General features: G+C 52.3%; 2 protein-coding genes across 4 annotated transcripts in view; one reads left to right on the top strand and one right to left on the bottom strand.

The window, feature by feature from the left end:
* Positions 1-6,992, bottom strand: part of Ptpa (protein phosphatase 2 phosphatase activator) — a 29,989-nt gene extending 22,997 nt beyond the window's left edge. The window contains exons 1-2 of one of the 2 annotated variants that reach the window (XM_059259984.1): positions 6,699-6,992; positions 1,907-2,004 (exon numbers count right to left, since the gene is read on the bottom strand). In XM_059259984.1, coding sequence (XP_059115967.1) covers positions 1,907-2,004; positions 6,699-6,729 — 129 coding nt within the window. In that variant the 5' untranslated portion in view covers positions 6,730-6,992. The remainder of the gene's footprint in view (positions 1-1,906; positions 2,005-6,698) is intronic. The other variant, XM_059259983.1, reaches the window with a different exon arrangement.
* Positions 6,993-7,100: 108 nt separating this feature from the next.
* Crat (carnitine O-acetyltransferase) lies at positions 7,101-22,314 on the top strand. Of its 2 annotated transcripts, none has more exons than XM_059259981.1 (14): positions 7,101-7,666; positions 9,910-10,113; positions 13,126-13,244; positions 14,592-14,645; positions 15,124-15,289; positions 15,483-15,657; positions 16,201-16,373; positions 16,755-16,861; positions 18,495-18,614; positions 18,707-18,829; positions 18,930-19,065; positions 19,417-19,479; positions 20,593-20,730; positions 21,451-22,314. In XM_059259981.1, exons 1-14 carry the CDS (start codon positions 7,640-7,642, stop codon positions 21,664-21,666), a joined length of 1,821 nt encoding a protein of 606 aa, XP_059115964.1. In that variant the 5' UTR covers positions 7,101-7,639; the 3' UTR covers positions 21,667-22,314. The 2 variants fall into 2 exon arrangements, with proteins under 2 accessions (XP_059115964.1, XP_059115963.1); XM_059259980.1 differs by having other exon boundaries at positions 9,850-10,113.
* The last annotated feature ends 1,078 nt before the right edge of the window (positions 22,315-23,392 follow it).

The raw sequence follows: 23,392 nt of genomic DNA, 5'->3' as shown, positions 1-23,392 counted from the left end.
GTTTTTTAAAGATTTATTTGTTTTTATTATATATACATTATTCTATCTGCATGTATGCCTGCATGCCAGAAGAAGGCATCAGATCCCACTATAGATGGTTGTGAGCCACCATGTGGTTGCTGGGAATTGAACTCAGGACCACTGGAAGAGCAGCCAGTGCTCTTAACCTCTGAGCCATCTCTCCAGCCCCTGTAGGTAGTTTCTTTAGACAGTGCCACAGGAAGACACCATTGTCACCATCCTACTAAGAGAAAAAGCAAGACCTCAAGGAAAGAAATCATCTGCCATGGTTTTCCAGGACCGAGATTTCATTAGACACACAGAGCCAGCCTAACTCCACAGCTGAACAGCCATTCTATGTCTGACCACTACCCCGTACCAGCAGGAAGGAGGTCAAGGACTGCCCCACCACTCCCTCCCCAGGTCAGGGTGGCAGCCACAGTGAGAATCTCAGCCCCAGCAGGAGCTCTTCCCTGACTACAGAGCGGTCTGCTGGGACCCCAGCCCCACTTCCCACTGGACTTTCTTCCTGCTGTGTTGCAGGTTACCCTAGCACAGGGAGAAGAAAACACTGGGATGCAGGCCCCGGGGAAGCAGCTTCTGAGAGCAATGCCTCCATTCCATCTGTTTCTTCTTCATTTCTCCCTCTTACCTTCTCCCTCCTCATTCAGCCTATGGGGGGTGGGACACCCATGATAAGCCATGACAATCAACATTTGGTATCTAGAGTGGGAGAGTCCATACTAGAGCCCCCGACCAGCCTGTAAGATGGCCTCCAGCAGGCCAGGGAAGTCAAGCAAAGAAACTTTCCCCACACAGGACAGGACCAAACCCTTGTCCTGACCAGAGCCAGTGTTTGCCATGGAATGCAAAAGGTGGTGTCACAGACAGAGTCAGACAGCTAGCTAGTTCCAGATAAGAACCGTCTCTCAGCTGGGAGGGTACGGATAGGTGTGGCGACATTCAGTGGGTAGAGCTAGGGTTAGAGCCTACATTCGAGGACTGCCCGCCCCTACCAGACACACAGTGCTGCTATAAGACTGAGAAACTCAGAGACAGAGCAACCAGCCATGCTTCTGAGCAGTGGGAGGGGCTAAGGTGCTAGCCCGGTGAGAACTCAGAAAAGGACATGATGGCCATCTGCAAACGTCAAAGGGCAGGCAGGCTTGTGAAAGAAGGGGACAGGCTCCTGTGACCCTTCCAACCCAATCAAGTAAGGCATATGGCTGCTCAGCCTAAGCTTGGCAGACTTGCCATGAATGGTATGTCACATAAGCAAGGGCCCTTGTGCCTGCCGTCTGTGCAAATGACACTTTCCATGGCAGCTGCAGACCTGGCATTAGTGCCTGACTGGAGCTGGGCCCAAGGCCCTCTCTCTAAGAATTCCAAGTGGTCTTTCTTTTCCTCAGTTCTGGATTGGAAGCCTAAGAGGCACAATTAGCTTTCTTCTGCCCACCATCTGGGCTGAGCAGCAGAGAAAGCCAGCCTACTGCCAGGGCGCTGGATCTCCAGTCTCAGCTATTTTTAGGGCAGTCATGTTCCTAGCTAAGGTATCCACAAGCCAGTCTCGTCTCCCTCTGTTGCACTGGCTCCTACATGTATAGGTTCTTGCAAACAAGAATTAGGAGATCCATGTTCATCCAGTATAACACTAAAGGAGCAATGAATGCTTTAACCAGAATGGGACACTCCAGACTTACCAGGGCCCCAGCCAGACCTTCCTGACAAAGCAACTCTGTGCACTGACTGGCAGGGAGGGAGACAGCTACCTTCTCATCTCGCTCCTAAGTACTGACAGCTCAGGTTCCAAGAGCAGGAAAGTCAAGGGACATAGAACCCTACCCTGCCTGGAAAGTCTTAAGTTCTCACCGCTGCTCCAACCCTCACATGTGGGTACCACTCGTACCTGAGAGCGCTTCCATTTGCCCATATCTGGAACTGTGTGGATCTCCTTTTTTGGAATGATAAAGTTCTGAGTAGCTGGAGGGGTGTCCTCTGAAGAATCTTGACAAAGAAAATGATAGGGCAAACAGGTAAATAATTTCTCCCTCCAACCCCTCCTCCCTTTTTGGAAGCAGGTTCTCTCTATGTAGCCCTGGCTGGCCTAGACCTCACGATGTAGATCAGCCTGGACAAACTCAAGAGAGCTCTCTCTCTGTTTCTCAGTGCTAGAATCAAGGAGTGGGACTCCACACCCAGACCTTGCTCTCTTTTCTTCCTTTTTTTTTTTTTTTTTTTTTTTGTTTGTTTGTTTGTTTTTCAAGACAGAGTTTCTCTGTGTAGCCCTGGCTGTTCTGGAACTCACTCTATAGACCAGGCTGGCCTCAAACTCAAGAGCTCCACCTGCCTCTTCCTCCTGAGTGTTGGGTTTACAGGCATGCACCACCACTACCCACCTCTCTCTCATTTTTAAAGCAAGACTCGAGTCTTTGAGCCCAAACCAAACCCACCAGCTTCGAGTCTTTCATTTCATAAGGAGTGAAAAACAGAGCAGGCCAGCAGGTAAAGTGACTGCCACAAAAGAATGAGCACCTGAGTTCAGACCCTAGCATACACATAAAAACCTGGGCACAGTGACACACATGTACAATTCTAGTGTTGGGGAAGCATTCAGGTGGATCCATGGAGCTCACTGGCCAGAGCCTAGCTGAATCCATAGTTCCTGGTTCAGTGAGAGACCCTGTCTCAAAAAAATATGAGGACAACATCCAATAACCACCTCTGGCCTCTGCTTCTATACATACCTGTACACATAGATGTATACACACATACACACAAAGTGACTGGTTCTCTAGTAACCAACCACTCCCTCCCTGATCCCTACCTAACTGGACAAGACACTTAAAAAAAAAAACCAAGCCAGGCACAGTGGCACACACCTGTAACCCCTGCACTTGCCTATAGTCTCAAGATTTGGGAGGAGGGGGATAATCATCAGGTGGGAAGCCTGTCTGGATGACACAGTACGTTCTAGGCAGCTGGGGTCTGTTTCAAAAAAAAAAAAAAAAAAAGAGGGAGAAGGAAAAAGAAAGAAAAGGAAATCAAGACCACAGAAATTGCCAGGCGATGGTGGCGCACGCCTTTAATCCCAGCACTCGGGAGGCAGAGCCAGGTGGATCTCTGTGAGTTTGAGGCCAGCCTGGACTACCAAGTGAGTTCCTGGAAAGGCGCAAAGCTACATAGAGAAACCTTGTCTCGAAAAACCGGAAAAAAAAAAAAAAAAAACACAGAAACTTTAAAAATAAAAATTGTGGCTGGGCGGTGTTTTTTTAAAAAATTGTCTTTATTATTTTAATTTTTTAAAAGATATTTTATTATATTAATCATGTAAATTTATATTTATAGACTAATATGTAGACATCCGTAGGCTTTGTGTATCCTGCTTAGTGAAGGCATTTATGTACTGCTGAAATGATTCTGCTTGGTTAGGAGTGTACCTCCTTAAACACGAGAAACCAAATTCCAAACACACCTGCCACGGGTTTCTGAGAGCAAGCTCAAGCCTGAGTCTGCAATTGGAGATGTGGTGATTCAGGAAGTCTCAGGAAGGAGAAAGGGGATGAGACTCCACATGACATAAACCTTCCCTGCTGCCTTCCTCTCAAACCCAGTCAACACTGCACGCTGACAAAGGCCTACAACAGTCCTGTGTGGCTTGTGCAGGGAACAGAGCCCGCCTGGAGAAGGTATGAGGAACTAAAGTGCCAGGGGACTTGGAGACCTAAGGAGAAGGTCAGAAAATGAGATAAGAGCAAGATAAGCTTCCCAGACTTCACAGAACTCAGAAGGAAAGCAGAGAGTGAGGGAGGGGAAAGGTCACGCTGGGAGTCCAGAAGCTCCCCTCCGGCCCTACTCTTCTGATCCCACACATACACTGTTCCCAGAGCCCCATCGCAGGTCCTTCCTAATAGGAAATTGCTACTGGAAGTAAGATGCTAAATAAAAAGCTTTGAAGCCAGTCTGGTGAGCCAACCAGTTTATAGGGACACATTTTATGGGAAAATGTCTTCCACATTCCAAATACCCAACCTGCAAATGGGCTTTGGGATCCAGCCCTCTTAAAGAGACCTATTCCCTGCAATAAACTGTCCTCCCCAGATACTATTTCACAAAGAAGGCCCCCAGACCTGGCGACATCCCCAAGAGCAGAGGCCGCCTTATGTGAAGGAAAGCAGGAAGTCCCTGAAGAAACAGAATACACAATCCCAAATCAAAACCAACCAAACAGGCAAAAACTAAGAAGGCTTCAGAGACAAGCCGACAAGAGAGCACAGCCCCAGCCTCCCCAGTCACAGGTTGTCTGACAGAGGACGCAGACACTGGGTCACCTGCATTGACAGCTAAGATCAAAACATGCAGTTTTACAGATGTTCCTTGAAAAACTCCAAAAGTAGCCCAGGTGCAGTAACACATCACTACAGTCCCAGCACTCAGTGGGTGGAGGCAGGAGGACCCCCAAGTCTAGCCAGCCTCAGCCACATAGTGAAAGAAACCCTGCCTCATAACAGCTGAGCATGGTGGCCCACACCTGTAATCCCAGCTCTTGGTGGGAGACAAGAAGATCAGGTCATTCTTGGCTATAAGATGATTTCCGGGGCAGCCAGGGCCAGTGACCTTGTATCAAAAGCACATGCTGGATATAGTAGTGCAGGCCTTTAATCCCAGCACTCAGAAGGCAGAGGCAGGTGAGTTCTGTTCCAGTCTGGTCTACAGTGAGTTCTAGTCCTAGAACAGTTCTGTGTGGATGGCATGTGCAGAGAACAGAACTTCTCCTGCCTGGAGAAGTCATGAGGAAATGGAAGTGTTAGGGGATTTGAAGATACACAGTGATATCCTGTCTCAAAAAAACAAAAAACAAAACAAAACAAAACAAAAAAAAAACCAGAAACAAAAATACCCACCAAACGCTCCAAGCGTGTGCTGGATTATCACCTCCCATTTGGAGGTGACATGTTTGTATCCACTGTGTACCTATCACACCTCACACTCTGATCACATCTGACTGTCCACATACAACTCCATGAGGAAAGTTGGATAATTTCATTTTAAAATTAATTTCTTGTGTGTGTGTGTGTTGTACATGCACATGGGTGGATAAAGCCACAGAGTGTGTGTGGATGTCACAAGACAACAAGCAAAAGTCAGTCCTGTCCTTCTACCTTGTGGGTTCCAAGGATCGAACTCAGGCCACCAGGCATGGCAGCAAACACTTTTACTTGCTGAGCCAGAGTATCATTTCCAGTCTACCAAAGAACACAGAGGTTGTGACTTGCCATATAGTCTGCATAACTCAACTGCTTTCCACAACTTTACAGAATTTCTTACCATTAATCTAAAAACTCCTGTCTGGGCCGCAGGTGGTATTCTCATTAATTCCCACACTACTGTCCTTCATATGAACTCAAATCTGTTTTATTCCTAAAATATACGTTAAAACTAATAAAATTAATTTTAAAAAATAAATAACTCCTCTGAGCATGGTGGCATACACCTTTAATCCCAGCACTCAGAGGCAGAAGTAGGCAGATCTTTGTAAATTTGAGGCCATTCTGTTCTACATGGTGAGTTCCAAGACAGTCAAAGCTATACATATAGTGAGACCTTGCCTTCAAATACATAAATACTATTTCAAACTTCAAAGGAGCTACCTCCAAGGACCTGAGTCTTTCCAGAAGTCACAGATCACCTCCATGACGTTATTTTTTTTGTTTGTTTGTTTTAGTGCACAGGTTCTGATCTCCAACATCTCCTCCCTACTCATTTTCAGGGACACTCATTTCAAAAGGAGTCAGTCAGAATTGATTAGAACACATTCACAGAGGTTTGGAAATAATTTAAAATAAATGTCTGGTTTTGAATTCCACTGTGCTCATCTATTTTAGTGGGGCACAGAAATGGTGCCTCTTTTGGTTTTCAAAATTTCTCCCTACTGAGTGAGACTCTCTTTGGGGCCACAAAATACGAAGTGTGGCAGAAGGATCATCAAACGCTTTCGAAACACAAGCTGTGTTTAGCCAAACTATCCATTCTCTGTAAGAATTTTCCGGACCTTCTTAACTCCATGGAGTCAGCAAACTGCTTTCTTTTCCGGAAAGGGGGGTCTCTTCTGGAAGAACCGGCCTGTACCTCTGCCCTAGTTACTTGAGATGAACTACAATGAGGCCACAGTGTAAATAAAAGTTACAGACGGTGATGCCACCAACCCTCTCATCTTGCACAAACAGCTTTTTTAAATTAGTGGTTTAGACACCACAGGGAGTTTCTCTCAACTCTATAGATACTGAAACCCCAGAGCCAGGCCTGCAGGAGGGAGGGAGGGAGACGGTGCAGGGTGGGCAGGGCATGGAGGAGGCTGGCGTGTGAGCGAGGCCCGGGCCCACTCGAGCAGCCTCATAAAGAAGGCAGCCTCCTCGATCCCTCTGGCCCCCGACCCCAGGCAACTCTGCCACCAGGTCAAGAGCTTTACCTAAGCACGCTCCGCCCTTCCCCACCGCTCTGCCCGCCCGGCCCTCGGACAGCCCCGGGTTCCCCAGTGCGCTCGCCCTCCCCGCCGCCCGCCTGCTGCCCCGGGCCTGGCCCTTCCAGTCCTCGGAGGCCGTCAGCTTCGCCTCTAACGCCTCTGCACCTCCCCACGCTCCTGAGACCCCCCAGCCACACCCCTTTCCTACCCGCACGCCGGGGCCCTCCAACCGCCCTACCTGGCGGCGGCTGCCGCTCGCCCTCAGCCATCTTCCCCGTTAGCAGCCGGCGCGGACGCTCGCAGCTCCCTCTCACCGTCCACGGCGCGCCTTTCCCCGGCTCCACTAAGCTTCCAGAAGAGAAATGAGCGCCGGCCGGCTAGGACCGGAAGCCGAGAATTACAGTCACTCTCGTGAAGGCGGCAGCCATGCCAGTGCGGGGCACGCAGGGAGCATGCCCACCAACTGCCGTCTCGGGGCCGCCGTACGGACGGACGCACGCAGCGGCCATTTTGGTGCGGGGCGCCGGGAGCATGCGCACTAACGGCTGCCGCCCGCGGGCCAACTGCAGATGCGGCAGCCATATTTGTGCGGGGCGTCCGGCTTCGTGGGGTGGGTGTGGCAGCCATATTTGTGTGGGGCAAGGCCACCTGTCATCTCTGTGTACGGCACTGAGCCTAGCCCCGAGAATCTGAGACAGTCCTCTGTCAACATAGTTATGTTTTCCTGCGACTCCAAGAGTGACGTTCAAGGACACCAGTCAGACTTGATGGACGCACACAGCCGCCTCGGCAGCTTTGGTGGCATTCGGAGGCGGAGAGCGCGAGCGGGACCGTGGCCACCGTCGTGACCTGTGACGGAAGCCTGGCTTCTAACGGCTGAGCCGGGGACCTGTCGCCACAGGCCCCTCCCCCTGTGACCACGTCCAGGCTCCGGCCAGCCCTCGGCTCGCGACTAGCGGCTTGGAACTGCGACCCGCCGAGGCTCCGCCCCGCGAGTCCTGCTCCACCGGCCGCCCGCCCGGCCCGGTGGGCGCGGGGCCGCCTCTCCTGGCTGGCGGCCGTGACTTGGTGACCTTGAACCTAGAGCCCGAGAGGGGAACCCACTGACCCCACTACGGTGCAGACTTTGCCCAGCGCGAGGGGCGGAGCGGACCGAGTGTCCGCAGACAGACCGGGACGATGTTAGCCTTTGCTGCCAGGACCGTGGTGAGTACGCCCCGGAGGGTTCCGGACAGGGCAAGGTAGGCGGGCCAAGGGCTGCGGGTTGCGGGGAAACGGCGGTCGGTTCAGAATCCCACACTGGCTGATAGGGTGCGATCTGCAAGGTGGGCAGAGCAGACCGACCAGATGAGGGGCGGGATTGAACCCGAGACCTGTGGTGCGCATTGTCAACGACCCAGGAAAACACTGGGAAATCTAGGTTCAAGCCTCTCTCACCTTTACACCCCGCTTCTCCGTCATACTCTGTTATGCTAACTCAGACACCCGTCAGGAGCTCCTGGCTAGGGCTCAGCCTCAGGCCCAGTTGCCCTTGCCCCGACCAGAGTCACTTCTCCAAGCCTACCTAGTTGGTCATTCTCCTTGAGTTCATCAGGTGCTCACCCTCCCCCACTGTATGTGACCAAGAACCTCAGGTGGAGACTTGTCCTGGAAGTCCCCAGAACAGGCAGGAGGTGGCAGGAAGGCCTTTGCCATCCTTACCCAGTGCTCCTTCCTCTCTTATTCAAGCGAGCTGTAGTTCACAGCCGTGAACTAACTGTGCCTCCATCTCCGACACTGGGTTGGCAGCTAAGGGCACCACGTCAGCTGAGACCAAGACTCTTCTAAGAGTCCCAGCAGCACCTGAGACCTGCCTCTCCCTTTTCAAAAGCTGTACGCCGGCCACCAGACTGCTTTTACATCGTCCTCTGGGACCACCAACCATACTGGCACAATCACTTTAATGCTAGGGAAACTGACACAGGAGACACTCAGATCCCGTGGCTCTGCTAATCAATTTAGCCCAATCCCCAGACTAGGTCCTTTGGTTTATTGTTCACACCCAAAGTACTCCTGCCTCCCCCCCAACACACACCCCATACCCCTACCCACACACTCTTGATCCCAACCTGAATGATCTAGAGTTCAGAAAAACAAACAACAGATTTTGTTGGAGGGGTGACCACCAGAAGCCCCTAGGTCTAGAAGGGAAACAGATGGCAAGGTTTGTAGCAATTGTTGTCCACTAGTGGCCCTTTTCTGCCATCTCCTGTCTTGCACAGTCCCAAACAGGACCGATTTCAGGGCCACGGGTTAACAACCAGTCCACCCTCCAGCCAAGTTTTCCCACATCAAAAAGATCACTGAAGATCTTGACAGGTGGATTTTTTAATACCTCTTGGCTTGCCTCCCTGGCTCTGGGCCCATCCAAAGAAGAAAGGAGAAAGTTCCAGGCTTCCTCCTACTCCGGTGCCTACTTCCAGCCCACTCAGCTGCCCTATCCCTCCTCCTCTGGAAGGTCGGGAGAAGTGGAGGGTAGCTGCTGCAATCCTGTCGTCACCACGGCTACAGCCTTAGATGCCACCATGTCAGTGGCTACTGCCTCGCTGCTCCCTCAGCCCTGAATTGTGGATCTTGTCTTCTCTTTCCAGCCCAGGCAGGTGGCTGCCTCTTGGTAGTTTCTGCTCGTCCAATTGGTAGCACAGTTAGGCTTAGAGATCCAGCCAAGGCAGACAGACAGGGCTCACATCCTCAGTCCTGCCATGGAGGACGAGCAGCAGAGAGAGAAGGTATGGAATGGAGCTTCTGCCGCTTGCCTGCCACTGTGCCAGCAGCCTGGGACCTTCCTACCTTCCTTTCTGCCACTTCCGAGTCTCCTGGACTCTCCACCTCTCTCTCTGTCACCTCTCCCTCCATGCCAGGCTACTCAGCTCTTGCTGCAGCATTGCCCCACACCCTTACCATCACCGCACATTGAAGAGAAAGCCCAGAGGTGCTGTCCCTGTCTGGTTCTCCCGTTTCCAATTCCTTCCTATTTCTCAAATGGAAAGGGTGGAGGGAAAGGAAGTTGGGGACCTCAGCTTAGAGGGCCGGTTGCCACCTCTCTGCTGGCTGACTTTTCTGCCCAGGGCAAGAAGGATGATGGGTCTTGTGCATCCTGACAGGCATGAGGCCCCCTTACAGTGTTGTTCATCCCTGCCCCACCCCACCCCCGCCCTTTCCTAGCCTCCCTGCACCTCTAGGCTCCTAAGAGGCGGGACTCCTAAACCTGAAGGGATGGGCATCCAGGGCAGGCACCGCCCATTAGGCTGTCTTTGCCCCCAGGGATGGCATATAAGCACCCAGGACTGCAGTTTGGAGAGAGCTGTGCTTAGTCTGAGAGAATGAATAAGCTGTTCTGCTTCCCTCAGGTAAAGCCCCTGGGCCTCCTCAAGCCCTCCTCCTTGATGAGGGTTTCTGGTCGCTTCAAGGCCCACCAGGATGCATTGCCGAGGCTGCCCGTGCCCCCACTCCAGCAATCCCTGGACCATTACCTCAAGGCACTGCAGCCCATCGTGAGTGAGGAAGAGTGGGCCCACACCAAGCAACTGGTGGACGAATTTCAGAGCTCAGGGGGTGTAGGGGAGCGCCTGCAGAAGGGACTGGAGCGCAGGGCCAAGAAAATGGAAAACTGGGTAAGTGAGATGGTGGCATCTTGGTGGTCCCTGGGCCTGGGTCCTCCAGAGCATCCTTCAGGTTGCTTGTTGCTGGCTGTATGCCCATAGTCTCCTCATACCAGTCGCTCTGGCATTCCCATTTGTTTGCTTGACAGGGTTTCTCTGAGTAATTACCCTCAGCAAGAGCAGGGTGGGCACAAAGACCCTGGTTGTAGCCTCTCAGCTGATATTCAGTCATGAGGGTGGAGGGAGAAAGGCAGAAACAGGACTGTAAAGCAGTAGGTGAAGTCATGGTAAGCAGAGAAATTACATGGAGTTTTTTAAAGGTCATGCTGGCTGGGGTTGTGGCTCTGTGGTACAGCACTTAGCCAGCCTGGGTTCCACTCCCAGGGCTGAGGGAAAGAGGCACAGATATGGATGGCAGTGTCTGTCAGAGGGAGGGTGGGAGGAGAAGGTATTGGGTTTGAGGGCAAAGGTAGCAACAATATGGCCTGCTTTGGGAGAGAGCCTGGGACAGAATGTGTTCAGAGCAGGATGGGCAGTCAAGGGGAAGGAATGTTGACTTGACTTTGGTGGGACAGCCTGAGGCAGGGGATTTGTGTGAGCCTGAGGTTGCTGTACACGCTCCCTCCCGGTTCTGGGTCTAATCACTTAGATTAGTTCAATTTGCAAAACACAGCTACACTGTTACATGGTACATATTTCTGTATTCACATTATACACAAAGATTTGTAAAAACCCATAGCTCAGCTGCTAAGAAGAAAGCAGAGCAGGAGCCAGAGGCAATGAAGAGACCCACACCTTGACCTAGAGGGGTGCTCAAGGCCGGGCCTGGCACAGGGAGACAGGGAGTCATGAGCTCCAGGACTGAATGGCATTTGCTAACACAGTGGGGCTGAGGGTGGGACGGTCCCTTTTAAAGCACCTGGGGAGAAGAAGGTTCTCATATGAAGCCCAAGGAAGAAGCTGGCTCTAGGGGACAGCCTGAACTGGGTGAAAAGCAGTCACCCTCAGTATCCATTGGTTCCATGACCCCACAGATACCAATATCTACGGATGTTCAAGTCCCTTAGGTAGTTCAGTATTTTGTCTCACTAAATACCTGCTCCCATACACCCTAAGTCATTTCCAGATGATGTAATATCCAACACAGCGTAAATGTTGGGTTAATAAGTATCCTGTAGAGTTTAAGGGATAATTATCAAAAAATAAAAGGCCTATGTGTTCAGTATGGATACAGTTTTTGTTTTTCAAATTCTTCACCTGAGCTGGTGGGATCTGTAGATACAGAATCTGTGGAGGCAGACCCACAGATCTGGGCTGACTGACCCACAGATCTGGGCTGACTGGAATAGGAAATGGGAAGTACCTTGGATGGGTGGGCCTCAGTGGAGTCTGGAGCCCCGTGTAGGAAGTGGGAAGTAGTTAGGGACAATCAATTGCTGAGTCTTAGCAGGCCAGGGCCTTAGACTCTTGAAGTCAGGACCTTAGAGATTCTGGGGTAGGGTGGCTTTCTGACTTTGTTGAGCCAACTAGAGTAAGACCACCCACTCTCCACTCAAGGGCCCTTGAAGCGTTGCTGCTGCTACCAAAGGGCACCTTCTTCCTTGTCTTCTAGACTGCAGCCAGGGACTCCTGCAATCCCTGCGGTGTGAAGGCCCCTGGCTGAGAGGGAGCCCTTGTCTGTCTCCTTCCAACAGATGAGGGAACTGCGACCAGAGAGGCAGACCAGAGTCCAGATTCTCAGAGTAGCTCTCAGGAAGACCCTGAGATGCACAAGAAGGCCTGGATACTTCAGGGGGTCCAGTCCTTGGCTATGAATCAGCAGGTGGCAGTCATGTGTTAGCCAGCCTGTGGCAAGTCACCTTCCCTTCCCTCTTGCCAAGGGCCCAGGGCGAGTGGCCTGATGCCACAGGCCAGCCACTCCACAAAGAGTCTGTGTGCTGTGTAGACACATCCTGCTGCTATTTGGGATGGGTGTGGAGCACACTGAGAGGCTGAGGTCTCGAGAGGTTTAGCAACCTCCAAAAGATAGTTGTATCTGTTGTAGCATGGTGGCACATGCCTAGTACATGGGAGACAGAGGTGCAGATCTCTGTGAGTTCAAGGTCAGCCTAATCTGCACAGTTCTAGGCCAGCCAGGGGTACATGGTGAGACCTCTGTCTAAATAAATAAATAAATAAATAAATAAATAAATAAATAAATAATGAAGGGGGGAATAGGTAGAAGTTGTTGGGGACAAACACCTACTCTAAACTTACTGTAAGTTGTAATCAGCACAGAAGGCTAAAGGGTATGGATAACACCATGCCTATGGTTGACCCCCTGCGAGACCCCATCCATGGGGCAGAAAAAGGACCCACGCACATGCTCTCACTGCTACAGTAACTTACCCTCTCAGGGAGTTCCCTGACGATTGCCAGTGTCCATCTCCTAGTCTAAGGCCACTGAGAAGGACCAGTTGCTGTGGGTGGCCCTGATGCAGGTTGCTGGCTCCTCGGACAATTACCAACCAGAGGTAGTTGCAAACCCACTTGCTGGGCATTATTGTAGTAGTTGTTGTTGTTGTTATATGTCATTCCTTCTATTTTATTCTACATATCTAGGGATGCATTTTTATTTACTAGTGTATTATAATCATTGACAGGAAATTTGAAAGATAAAGGAAGGGTATAGTTCAGTGACCAAACGTGCGTATTATTAGCATGTGTGTGAGGTCCTGGGTTCAAGCCTCCCCAGCACACATAGACACAGAAAGAAACTAGAGGAAAGCTACTCACTCGTTTATTCCCTGGCCAGGTTTGCTTCCAGTCTTCTCTCCCAGGTCACTCTGGCAATGCTGTTTGCTCAGGCTCAGGGGGAGATGCTGGGTAGAAGGAGGTAGGGAAGGGTACTGTGGACCTCAGCATTCGCTGGGAGACTGTCCTGCAGAGAGGCCGAAGGACACAGGGCCAGCTAGGCCCGTAGTCCTGGGCAGGAAGGGGCACCGGGACCGTCTGCACTCCTGACAAACTCTGTCCCTTGCCCAGCTGTCGGAGTGGTGGCTGAAGACGGCCTATCTCCAGTACCGCCAGCCCGTGGTCATCTGCTCCAGCCCAGGAGTGATGCTGCCCAAGCAGGACTTCGTGGATCTGCAGGGGCAGCTCCGGTGAGTGTCTGAGACTGGCACAAGGCGGGGCAGTGCCAGTGGTCAGGGCCCTGTGCGTTTCCAGAGCCCTCCAGTCTGTTCCCTAGGAAACTGGGAAGGCCTCACCCCTGTGCTTTTCCCACCACAGCCTCGTCTTACAGACGGGAAACTGAAGCTCAGAACAGTGAGGGGACCTTCTCCCTGGCCACAGCTCAAGTTAAGAGGCCAGGTTTCCAGTGCCGAGGCTTTGGAACCATTCACCCTCCAACCTTGCCATGAGTCCCTCCCACTTTTCTTAGCTAGCCACACAGTGACCTTTATACACAGTCCCCTTTTCCACATTCAGCCATGTCACCTGCCCTGGCCCCTGTTCCAGTCCTACCAGAGATAAAAATACTAGCAGCAGGGATCTTCAGGAGCCTGCCACTCAATACTGCCACCAGCTTCTCTCAAGAGACCAGGGCAAGAATACAGAGAAGCCAGGAGGGAGAGCAAGACAGAAGTGTGGCTCAGTGCTTGGCTGATTGCCTAGCATACATCAGATCCTGAGTTCCATCTCTAGCAATGCATACGCACAAATGATGAAGGGACCAGTGCCTTCTGGAAATCCAGCCAGCCCATACTGGGGCCAGAGATGGCCTCAGGCATTGGGGAATAGTTGGTATGAGCCAGGAAACCCCTCTTCCTAACCCAGATAATCCAAGGAGGAAGAACAGGTTGACAACAGTGTCATGGGAATGTAGGCTCAGAAGAGAGAGGCGCTTAGCAGCAGGGATCCTGGGATCCTGGAGGGGACCCTTATCCATCTCACTGAGGGAACAAATCTCCATGTAAAGACCCTTCAGGCCGGGTGGTGGTGGCACACACCTTTAATCCCAGCACTCGGGAGGCAGAGCCAGGTGGATCTTTGTGAGTTTGAGGCCAGCCTGGGCTACAGAGCGAGATCCAGGACAGGCACCAAAACTGCACAGAGAAACCCTGTCTCGGAAAAACCAAAAAAAAAAAAAAAAAAAAAAAAAAAAGACCCTTCAGACTGTGGTTCAGGCCCTTGGTAGGTGTCAGTCACCACTGGCCTTTTATCTAGCCACAGTGTGCCACTGTTGAGCAGCACCTGGGTCCTTCCAGGTCCTCTCTGGCCAGCATTTCTCTGAAGCAGATGCAGCCCTCCCACTGGAGGTGAAGAAAAGAAGCTCAGAAGGGCCTCCCACTGCTGTGGGTCCACCTTGAACTCCTCAGGCCTCAGTACACTGAGTGGGCAGCAGTGATTCCATAGGGGCTACCTTGACTCACCCCCTACTCAGCAGGCACCCCTCTGCTAGTGTTCTCCATTGGATGGCCACAGTTTCACATCTCTGCTTCGTCCTCTAGGTTCGCTGCCAAACTCATCGAGGGTGTGTTGGATTTCAAGTCCATGATTGACAAGTGAGCAGCCCCACTCCCATCTTGACCGCCTTGCCCACATCTGCCTAATACCAAAGCCGCCCCTGGTTCTAGCCTGGACTTCCAGTGTGTCAGCCAGGGCACTGAGTAGGCCCATGTCATTTTCATTTCCTATTGGCCCAGCCTTGGAAAGGGTTGAGGACGAGGGGGGACACTTAAGTCTTCTGCTCCAGCTCCTAGGGCTCTCCTGGTGACCTTGTCATTCCAGCCAAAATGGATCACAGTTGCCTGTGGCAAACTGAAGCTCAGAAAGGGAGAGGGAGGGAGTCTGTGGGAGACTCAACAGGGCCCCAATACTTAGAAAGTACAGGCCTCAAGACCTCCTTATAACCCTAGTGGCTCTTGCTCATGCTAAAGAGAAGGCCCCTCACCCAGTTCCAAGTAGAGCTTGCAGGTGTCTGTCTACCCCAGCCTCTTCCCTATCACTTGCCCAATGGCCCCTCCCTGTGTCCTCCCACAGCGAGACCCTGCCAGTCGAGTACCTGGGGGGAAAGCCGCTGTGCATGAATCAGTACTATCAGATCCTGTCCTCCTGCCGCGTGCCGGGCCTTAAGCAGGACTCCGTGGTGAATTTCGTAAAGACAAAGAAGCCGCCCATGCACATAACCGTGGTGCACAACTACCAGGTGGGCACCACTGCCTGCTCTGAGGGGCCCCAGCCCCTCCCAGCAAAACTCCAGCTCCTCCGCTGGCCCTAAGCTGCACTGATTGTGACCGCCACAGTCAAGGCCAGGCCACAGCCAAGGCCAGCGGGGGCTGGTGGGTATTCTCGGTCTGAGATCACCCAGGCCCCTTCTCTTCTGTGTCTGGGCCTCACAGTTCTTCGAGCTGGATGTGTACCACAGTGACGGGACACCCTTCACCTCTGATCAGATCTTTGTGCAACTGGAGAAAATTTGGAATTCATCACTGCAAACTAACAAAGAGCCCGTTGGCATCCTTACCTCCAACCACCGCAACACCTGGGCCAAGGCCTACAACACCCTCATCAAAGGTGCCTCCAGGGCAAGGGCTTCCTTACATGCCAGATAGATCCAACATGAGGCTTGGCAGCCACTGTTTCATTGACCCTCTCAATTTGGAGCAGGTGTTACTGGCCCATTTTAGAGATGAGAATACCAAGGCTCAGGTTGGTGAGGGTAGTTTCTTCCTGTGAAGTAGCAAGTTGGATTCAGACAAGTGTTCTGGCTGAAGTGCCCTTCCCCATATTCTCTCTGCTCCCAGAACCACTCCCATCAAATCCCATACTGGCCATGGACACTGTCAGAGATTGCTGGTATTAGATCTCTTACTGTCACACCAGCTTTCCATGGGACCCTGGGCTTCTGCTTTTCTGTGTCTGTAGTGTGCCAGGTATTGGGCCCTGCCCTTTGAAGTACGGGGGATACCTGTAGAGCTTTGTTGAGAGCAAAGCTCTGAGCATACATTCTGAACCCCAAGCATGGCCCCAATGGTGGTCGGAGGTGTATGAGGCAAGAGGAGCTCAGGGCAGGAGGCAGCAGGCTCTGAGGCTCCTTCTCTCTCCCCAACTCCATAGACAAAGTAAACCGGGAGTCGGTGAGCTCCATTCAGAAGAGCATCTTCACTGTGTGCCTGGACAAGCCAGTGCCCAGAGTCTCCGACGATGTCTACCGCAACCATGTCATCGGCCAGATGCTCCACGGCGGTGGCAGCAAGCTCAACAGTGGCAACCGCTGGTTCGACAAGACACTGCAGGCAAGTGCGGCCTGGCCGCGGCCCCAAGCTTGGTCACTCAGGCTCTAGACTTTCCACCCTCCTGCTTGTAAAGGAGGCTGGACGCTGCTGTAATTACCAGGCAACCAGCCTGTCATTACCAGGCCTGCGTGCCACTGACACCCCCAGCATAACCCTTGAGCATGTCAGAGCCGGTCTGGGTCAGTCAGAGTGGTGCAGTCTGGGTGTGACTTCCGCTGTGCTCATAACACAGGTACAGCAGAACTGCTGGTGGGGCGGGGCTTCTGAGGACCTGCCTCAAATATGCTGAGTGGGTCAGCACAGGGACTGGCATGGCTTCAGGGACCCTCCCTGTGAGAGCCACCCTCCAGGATCATAAGACGGGTCCTCTCTCACCCACAGTTCATTGTGGCAGAAGATGGATCCTGTGGGATGGTTTATGAGCATGCAGCGGCCGAAGGGCCCCCCATTGTCGCCCTTGTGGATCATGTCATGGAGTATACGTGAGTATGGTCTCAGCTTCTTCCTACCCCAGTTCCTGGTGGCAGGTGGTATGCAGGTGACAGACCTAGCCTGTGGTATATCACTCTCATTTGTACCAGAGTCAAGTCAGGTCAGTCTGTCTGTCCATCTCTGTCTTTTAGAAGATTTTTTAAATATAATTTATTTATTTGTATTTTATGTACATTGGTGTTTTATATGCATGTATGTCTGTGTGAGGGTATCAGATCTCCTAGAACAGGAGTTACAGACAGTTGTGAGCTGCCATGTGGGTACTGGGAATTGAACCTGGGTCCTCTGGAAGAGTAGCCAGTGCTCTTAATCACTGAGCCATCTCTCCAGTTCCCCCCCCCTTTTTTTTTTTTTTTTTTTTTAAGATAGGGTTTCTCAAGTCAGGCAGTGATGTGCACACCTTTAATCCCAGCACTTGGGAAACAGAACCAGGCAGATCTCTGTGAGTTCGAGGCCAGTCTGGTCTATAGAGCGAGATCCAGGACAGGCACCAAAACTACATAGAGAAACCCTGTCTCAAAAAAAAAAAAAGAGAGACAGGGTTTCTCTGTGTAGCCCTGGCCATTCTGGAACTCGCTCTGTAAACCAGGCTGGTCTCAAACTCAGAGATCTATCTGCCTCTGCTTCCAGAGTGCTAGGATTAAAGGTGTGCATCACCACCACCCAGTTTAGAATTTTTTTTAAGGTTTGTTTATGTATTTTTTTTTTTTTTTTGGTTTTGGTTTTTCGAGACAGGGTTTCTCTGTGTAGCTTTGCGCCTTTCCTGGGACTCACTTGGTAGCCCAGGCTGGCCTCGAACTCACAGAGATTCGCCTGGCTCTGCCTCCCAAGTGCTGGGATTAAAGGCGTGCGCCACCACCGCCCGGCTATGTATTTTTTTTAAAGATTTATTTATTTATTATGTATACAGAAGAGGGCACCAGATCTCATTACAGATGGTTGTGAGCCACCATGTGGTTGCTGGGAATTGAACTCAGGACCTCTGGAAGAGCAGTCAGTGCTCTTAACCTCTGAGCCATCTCTCCAGCCCTTGTTTATGTATTTTATGTATATGGGTACTTTGTCTGCATGTATGCCTGCACACCAAAAAAGGACATTGGATCCCATTATAGATGGTTGTGAGATGCCAGGTGATTGCTGGGAATTGAACTCAGAACCTCTAGAAGAGCAGAGCACGCCAGTTGTGGTAACACACACCTTTAATCCCAGCACCTGGGAGGCAGGGGCAGGTGGATCTCTGAGTTCAAGGCCAGCCTGGTCTACAGAGCAAATTCCAGGACAGCCAGGACCATACAGAGAAACCCTGTTCAAAAAGAAAGAAAAAAAACAGGGTCTCCCTATAGCATGGTTGTCCTGGGACTTGCTTATGATCCAGGCTGGCCTCAAACTCACAGAGATCCACCTGCCTCTGCCACCTGAGCGGGAACACTTAGGTATGCCAGCACATCTGGCTTCCATCTGGCATCTTGAAAGCTGGAGTGAAATCAGTTTCACAAGAGCTAACCTATGATCTGTGAACCTCCAACCCCCTAGCTTCAGGAACTCATCTTTTCCACCTCAATCCCAGGAACACTCGGGCTTCAGTAACACCAGCATGAGCCTGAAGCCCCCTCTCCCATGCAGGAAAAAGCCTGACCTTGTGCGGTCTCCTATGGTGCCCTTGCCCATGCCCAAGAAGCTGCGGTTCAACATAACCCCTGAGGTCAAGAATGACATCGAGAAAGCCAAGCAGAACATCAGCATGTGAGTGCATACTGGGTCTTGTTAGGGGAGGGCCAGCTGCAAGGCTGCCAGGTGCCCGCTTCTCACCCGTGCCTCCTGCACATCCACCCCAGCATGATCCAGGACCTGGACATCGTGATGCTGGTATTCCATCACTTTGGAAAGGACTTCCCCAAGTCAGAGAAGCTAAGCCCTGATGCCTTCATCCAGCTAGCCCTGCAGCTGGCATACTACAGGTGCGCCCTGCCTGACCACCTGCCCCCAGGGGAAGAGGGGAGGGAGCTGCAGGCAGCCTGCTGTGGAGAGGGGACATACTGAGACCCACCTCCCATCCAGGATCTATGGACACTCATGTGCCACATATGAAAGTGCTTCTCTGCGCATGTTTCACCTGGGCCGCACTGACACTATCCGCTCAGCCTCCATGGACTCACTGGCCTTTGTCAAAGGCATGGATGACTCTAATGTGCCGGTGAGAGGTCTGGGACAGGGTGGGTAGGCTGTACCGGGTCATCTTCCTTTCCTGTTCTCTCTCTGTGCAAATGGATTGCACCTCCATGGTATTTCAGCCCCACAGTGGGCAAAGGGCACTTAACAGAAGATGGAACCATGAATTTAGTTCTGAGTTTTCTGGCAGCCAAGGCAAAACCATGTATCCATCCATTCATAAGAGAAGCCAGCCAGCCAGCTGCCCACTCTTAGCCCAGCGAATACTGGGCTCTAGAGAATGAAGAGCTCAGTACTTGCTGTGGTGCTGGGTGCAGAGTGAGCTGTTAACGTGGGAGAGACAACACTTCAGCTTCCTCTGTTCCCACCCCCCCAGGAGCACGAGAAGGTGGAGCTGCTTCGGAAGGCCGTGCAGGCCCACAGAGCCTACACTGACCGAGTGAGTGAGCCCCACTCTCCTTCCTTTTTGTCCATTACCACCCCTGCCTGTCTGTCCATCTTCCTGTCCATTCCTGGTAAGAACTGCCTCTTCCCAGAGCTCTGAAGCCCCTGGGACTCTCTCCTTTTAAATTAATATTGTCAGGCTGAAGAGATGGCTCAGTGGTTAAGAGCACTGACTGATCTTCCAGAGGACCTGGGTTTAATTCCCAGCACCCACATGTCAGCTCACAACTGTCTGCAACTCCAGATTCCAACACTCTCACACAGACATACATGCAGATAAAACACTAATGCACACAAAATAAAAATAAATTTAAAAATTAGTTAATGTCACCATTTGAAGTTGGTTCAACCTAGCCACTGCCCTGCTCCCAGTTCCGTGATGAAATTGAGCACATGCCGTCAGATCTTGGGTTGTGCATTCTTCCTGATGACCCAACAGATGGCATCTCCCCTGTTCTCCAGCAGCTAACGCTACAGTGAGGAAGGTGGTGGTCTGGGCATCAGCAGGTACAGTGTGCCCATTCTACAAGGCATGCACAGATACTACCTGTCATATGAAGGGCACACTGCTCCGTATTACCCAACATGCACAGACACATCTATTACACAGCCTGTACAGGCCCTGACCTTGTACATAGCATATGCAGACACTGCTCATCTTACATCTAACACTATCTAGCCCTCACTGCACCACTCATTACCAGAGCTCATGTTTTGTTGGGTTTTTGTTTTGCTTTGGTTTTTGGTTTTCGAGATGGTTTCTCTGTGTAGCCCTGGCTGTCCTGGACTCGCTCTGTAGACCAGGCTGGCCTCGAACACACAGAACCACCTGCCTCTGCCTCCCAAGTGCTGAGACTAAAGGCGTGCGCCACCACCACTTGGCGAGAGCTTATGTTTTACACTCTTCACTCTTCTGCCGCCCTGGGCAGTTGTCTGCTCCTTTCTGTCCCTGGTTTCCCCATCTGGAGGTGAGGACTCCTCTGACTGGACACCTGGGCCTCATGGTTCTGAGAGACCAGGGGCTGGAAGGGGCAGCACTGCCACAGACCCCTGAGGAGGGCAGGGATGTGACCCTGCAGCACCTGCCCTTACAGTTCCCCACCCACAGGCCATCCGAGGAGAGGGCTTTGACCGGCACCTGCTGGGACTGAAGCTGCAAGCCATTGAGGATCTGGTGAGCATGCCCGACATCTTCATGGACACGTCCTATGCCATTGCTATGCACTTCAACCTTTCTACCAGCCAGGTAGGCCACCGCCTCGGGTGCCCCTGGGTAGGGGGACTGGCACCCACTGGCAGGGGCTGGACAGATGGCTAAGAACACTTGCTGTTCTTCCAGACGACTCGGGCTCAGTTCTCAGCACCCTCATCAGGTTGTGTACAACCACCTATAGCTTTGGTTCTGGGTTATCTGATGTCTTCTGGCCTCTGTGGGCACACACATACATGTGACACACTCTCAGGCATACACAATATATACAATATAAATGATCTTTAGAACCCACTGCAGCTGGACCACACAGGTCACCACAGGCTCACTGCCAAAGCAACTGAGTTCCCAAGCAGGAGCTCAGGGCAGACACTGCCGTGACAAGCATGGGAAGGCTCAGGCCTCTTAGGAGACCTCTTCCACTCTTTCATGGCCGTTTGTAAATGACTACCTGATCAGTACCAACTAACGTGCGTGCGCTGGGTGCTGGACACAGCTGGGGACAAGCCGTAGTCCCAGGAAGCTCCCAGTATCTATGGATAAGCACAGGCAGTGATGGCCCCAGGGCGGTGCTGGGGGCCAGAGGAGTGCACAGGGAGCACCACCGCTCCCTCCAGGAATGTGAAGGAAAGCTCACCCCACGGAGAAAGGGAAAGAGCAAGGGAGGAGTGGATGCAGAGGGGCAGACTGGTACACCAAGGGGCAGGAGGGCCACCGCAGGCCTGGGGATGAACGCTTTGAACCTGCTGTCCCCAGGTGCCTGCCAAGACAGACTGCGTCATGTGCTTCGGACCGGTGGTCCCAGATGGTTATGGCATCTGCTACAACCCCATGGAGGCCCACATCAACTTTTCCGTGTCGGCCTACAACAGCTGTGCCGAGACCAATGCTGCGCGCATGTCTCACTACTTGGAGAAGGCTTTGCTGGACATGCGCACTCTGCTGCAGAACCACCCCAGGGCCAAGCTCTGAGCCCAGGCCAATGCCTGCCAGCACCACAGCCAAGCCCTCTTTGGGATGGACACCTGCCATGGCTCAGCTCCTTGGCTCCTGTGCCCTCCAATTTCACTGAGCCAGGCAATGTCTCTAGCAGGGCCCCAAAGTCCAAGCCAAGTGCCTTTCAGGTCCTGTCCTCAGCACCTGCCATAGCCCAAGTGCCAGAGTTGAGTTCAGAGGCTGAACAAGACTAAGGCCCAGGTCCTCAACATGTCATCCACCAACATGAGTCCCAGGGAAGGGAACCAGTCTAGCCCATCCCTCCTCACAGCAGGAGCCGTGAAGAGTTCCTTTCCTCAGCCCTGACCAATAGCTACCGTCTCCACAGCCCAGCTGAAATCTGTCTTCATCCATAAACGCCCAAGGACCAGGAGTCAGGATTATCTAGCGCTGAGTGGCTCTCAGCCTCCCCGAGGCTGAGGGTCAAGTCTTTGTAGCCAAAGGGACACTGGAGGCCTCGCCTCCATCACTCCACCTCAAGGTGCCATCTCCCGGCTGCCACGCTCTTTCTGGTGACTCTTGCCCCAGCCTTCTTGCTTCCATTCAGCTCGATTCCAGAACTACATTCATGGTTACATAATGTGACTATTCAGGCGATCAATAAAGGCAAGAAGTGCTGGTGAAGACAGTTTCCACTGAGGGGCAAGTAGGGGACAGATGCCCGGCACGGCCATCCTCTAGCTGGTTCCGAGAGCTGCTGTCCAAATAGCCAATGGGCCAGTATGCTCCCGGGGAAGCCAAGAGAAGTCCTCAAGCAGGGCTCAGAGGGCTGAGGACCAGCCCCAACCTTGGTGCTGAGCCAGGGATGGGGCCGGACCCTAGTGGGTCCCGGCTCCCCCAGTCCACGCACAGTGGGGGCTGCAGATCGGAAAGCTGCGCCGAACTCAACAGGAGGGGTAAGCAAGCAGGGCCCTGTCATCAGAGGCAAATGCTCACTGGAGGTGGGCTAGGGAAGCGATATACTGTCCCCAACCCTGACACCTGCCCAAGTCCCTGGGTACACATGTGCTTGGAATGTGGGGCTGGGAGGCTGTCATATCTGTGAAGGAAGTGCTTCATGGCCTGACCGACCTGTGTGGTCACCTGGCAGGGCCTGTAGCATGTACTAGTTTTCACACAAAACCTGTTCAGAGGAGCTAATGTCACCATGCTACTAAATGGCAGGCTCCCAAGGGCACATGAGTCATCTTCAGGCCAGGAGAGGTCTGAGAAGGTCCTGAAGCTCAACTCAGCCCAGCCTCACACACCCATCAGCTGTCCTACAGCAGTCGGGATGCAGAAAGGAACTATCGGATGTGGCCTTGGGTTCTGACTAGTCCCCAGTTCAGGCAGGGCTCACTGTAACTTAAGACTGTGACAATAATTTGAAGTCCAAGCTGGGCAGTGGTGGTGCATGCCTTTAATCCCAGCACTCAGGAGGCAGAGGCAGGCGGATCTCTGAGAGTTCAAGGCCAGCTACACAGAAACCCTGTCTCGAAAAATCAAAAACAAAAAAATACTTTAAAGTCCAAGACACATTCCTTTTCCTGGGGTCACTACTAGTCAGCAGTCATACCTGTCAAGATTCTACCCTCCCCCACCCGAGTAATTCACCCAGCTTCCCACCACGTGAGGAACACGGTGACCTCCTGTGTACCCTCACCCAGAGGGTGTGGCTGTGTACCTTGGCATAACCTGCCAGGAAAGGAAACTACCTGTTTCG

Source organism: Peromyscus eremicus, chromosome 4 (assembly GCF_949786415.1).
Source record: "Peromyscus eremicus chromosome 4, PerEre_H2_v1, whole genome shotgun sequence".
NCBI lineage: Eukaryota > Metazoa > Chordata > Mammalia > Rodentia > Cricetidae > Peromyscus > Peromyscus eremicus.
This window is presented reverse-complemented; position numbering and strand designations above follow the sequence as displayed.

Bases quoted from the DNA above. Each gene is read 5' to 3' on its own strand.
- Crat (XM_059259980.1), top strand. From the start codon at position 7,640: ATGTTAGCCTTTGCTGCCAGGACCGTG. The intron at 18,615-18,706 runs GTGAGTGCATAC...CATCCACCCCAG, and splicing joins GCCAAGCAGAACATCAGCAT to CATGATCCAGGACCTGGACA. The intron at 19,066-19,416 runs GTGAGAGGTCTG...CCACCCCCCCAG, and splicing joins TGGATGACTCTAATGTGCCG to GAGCACGAGAAGGTGGAGCT.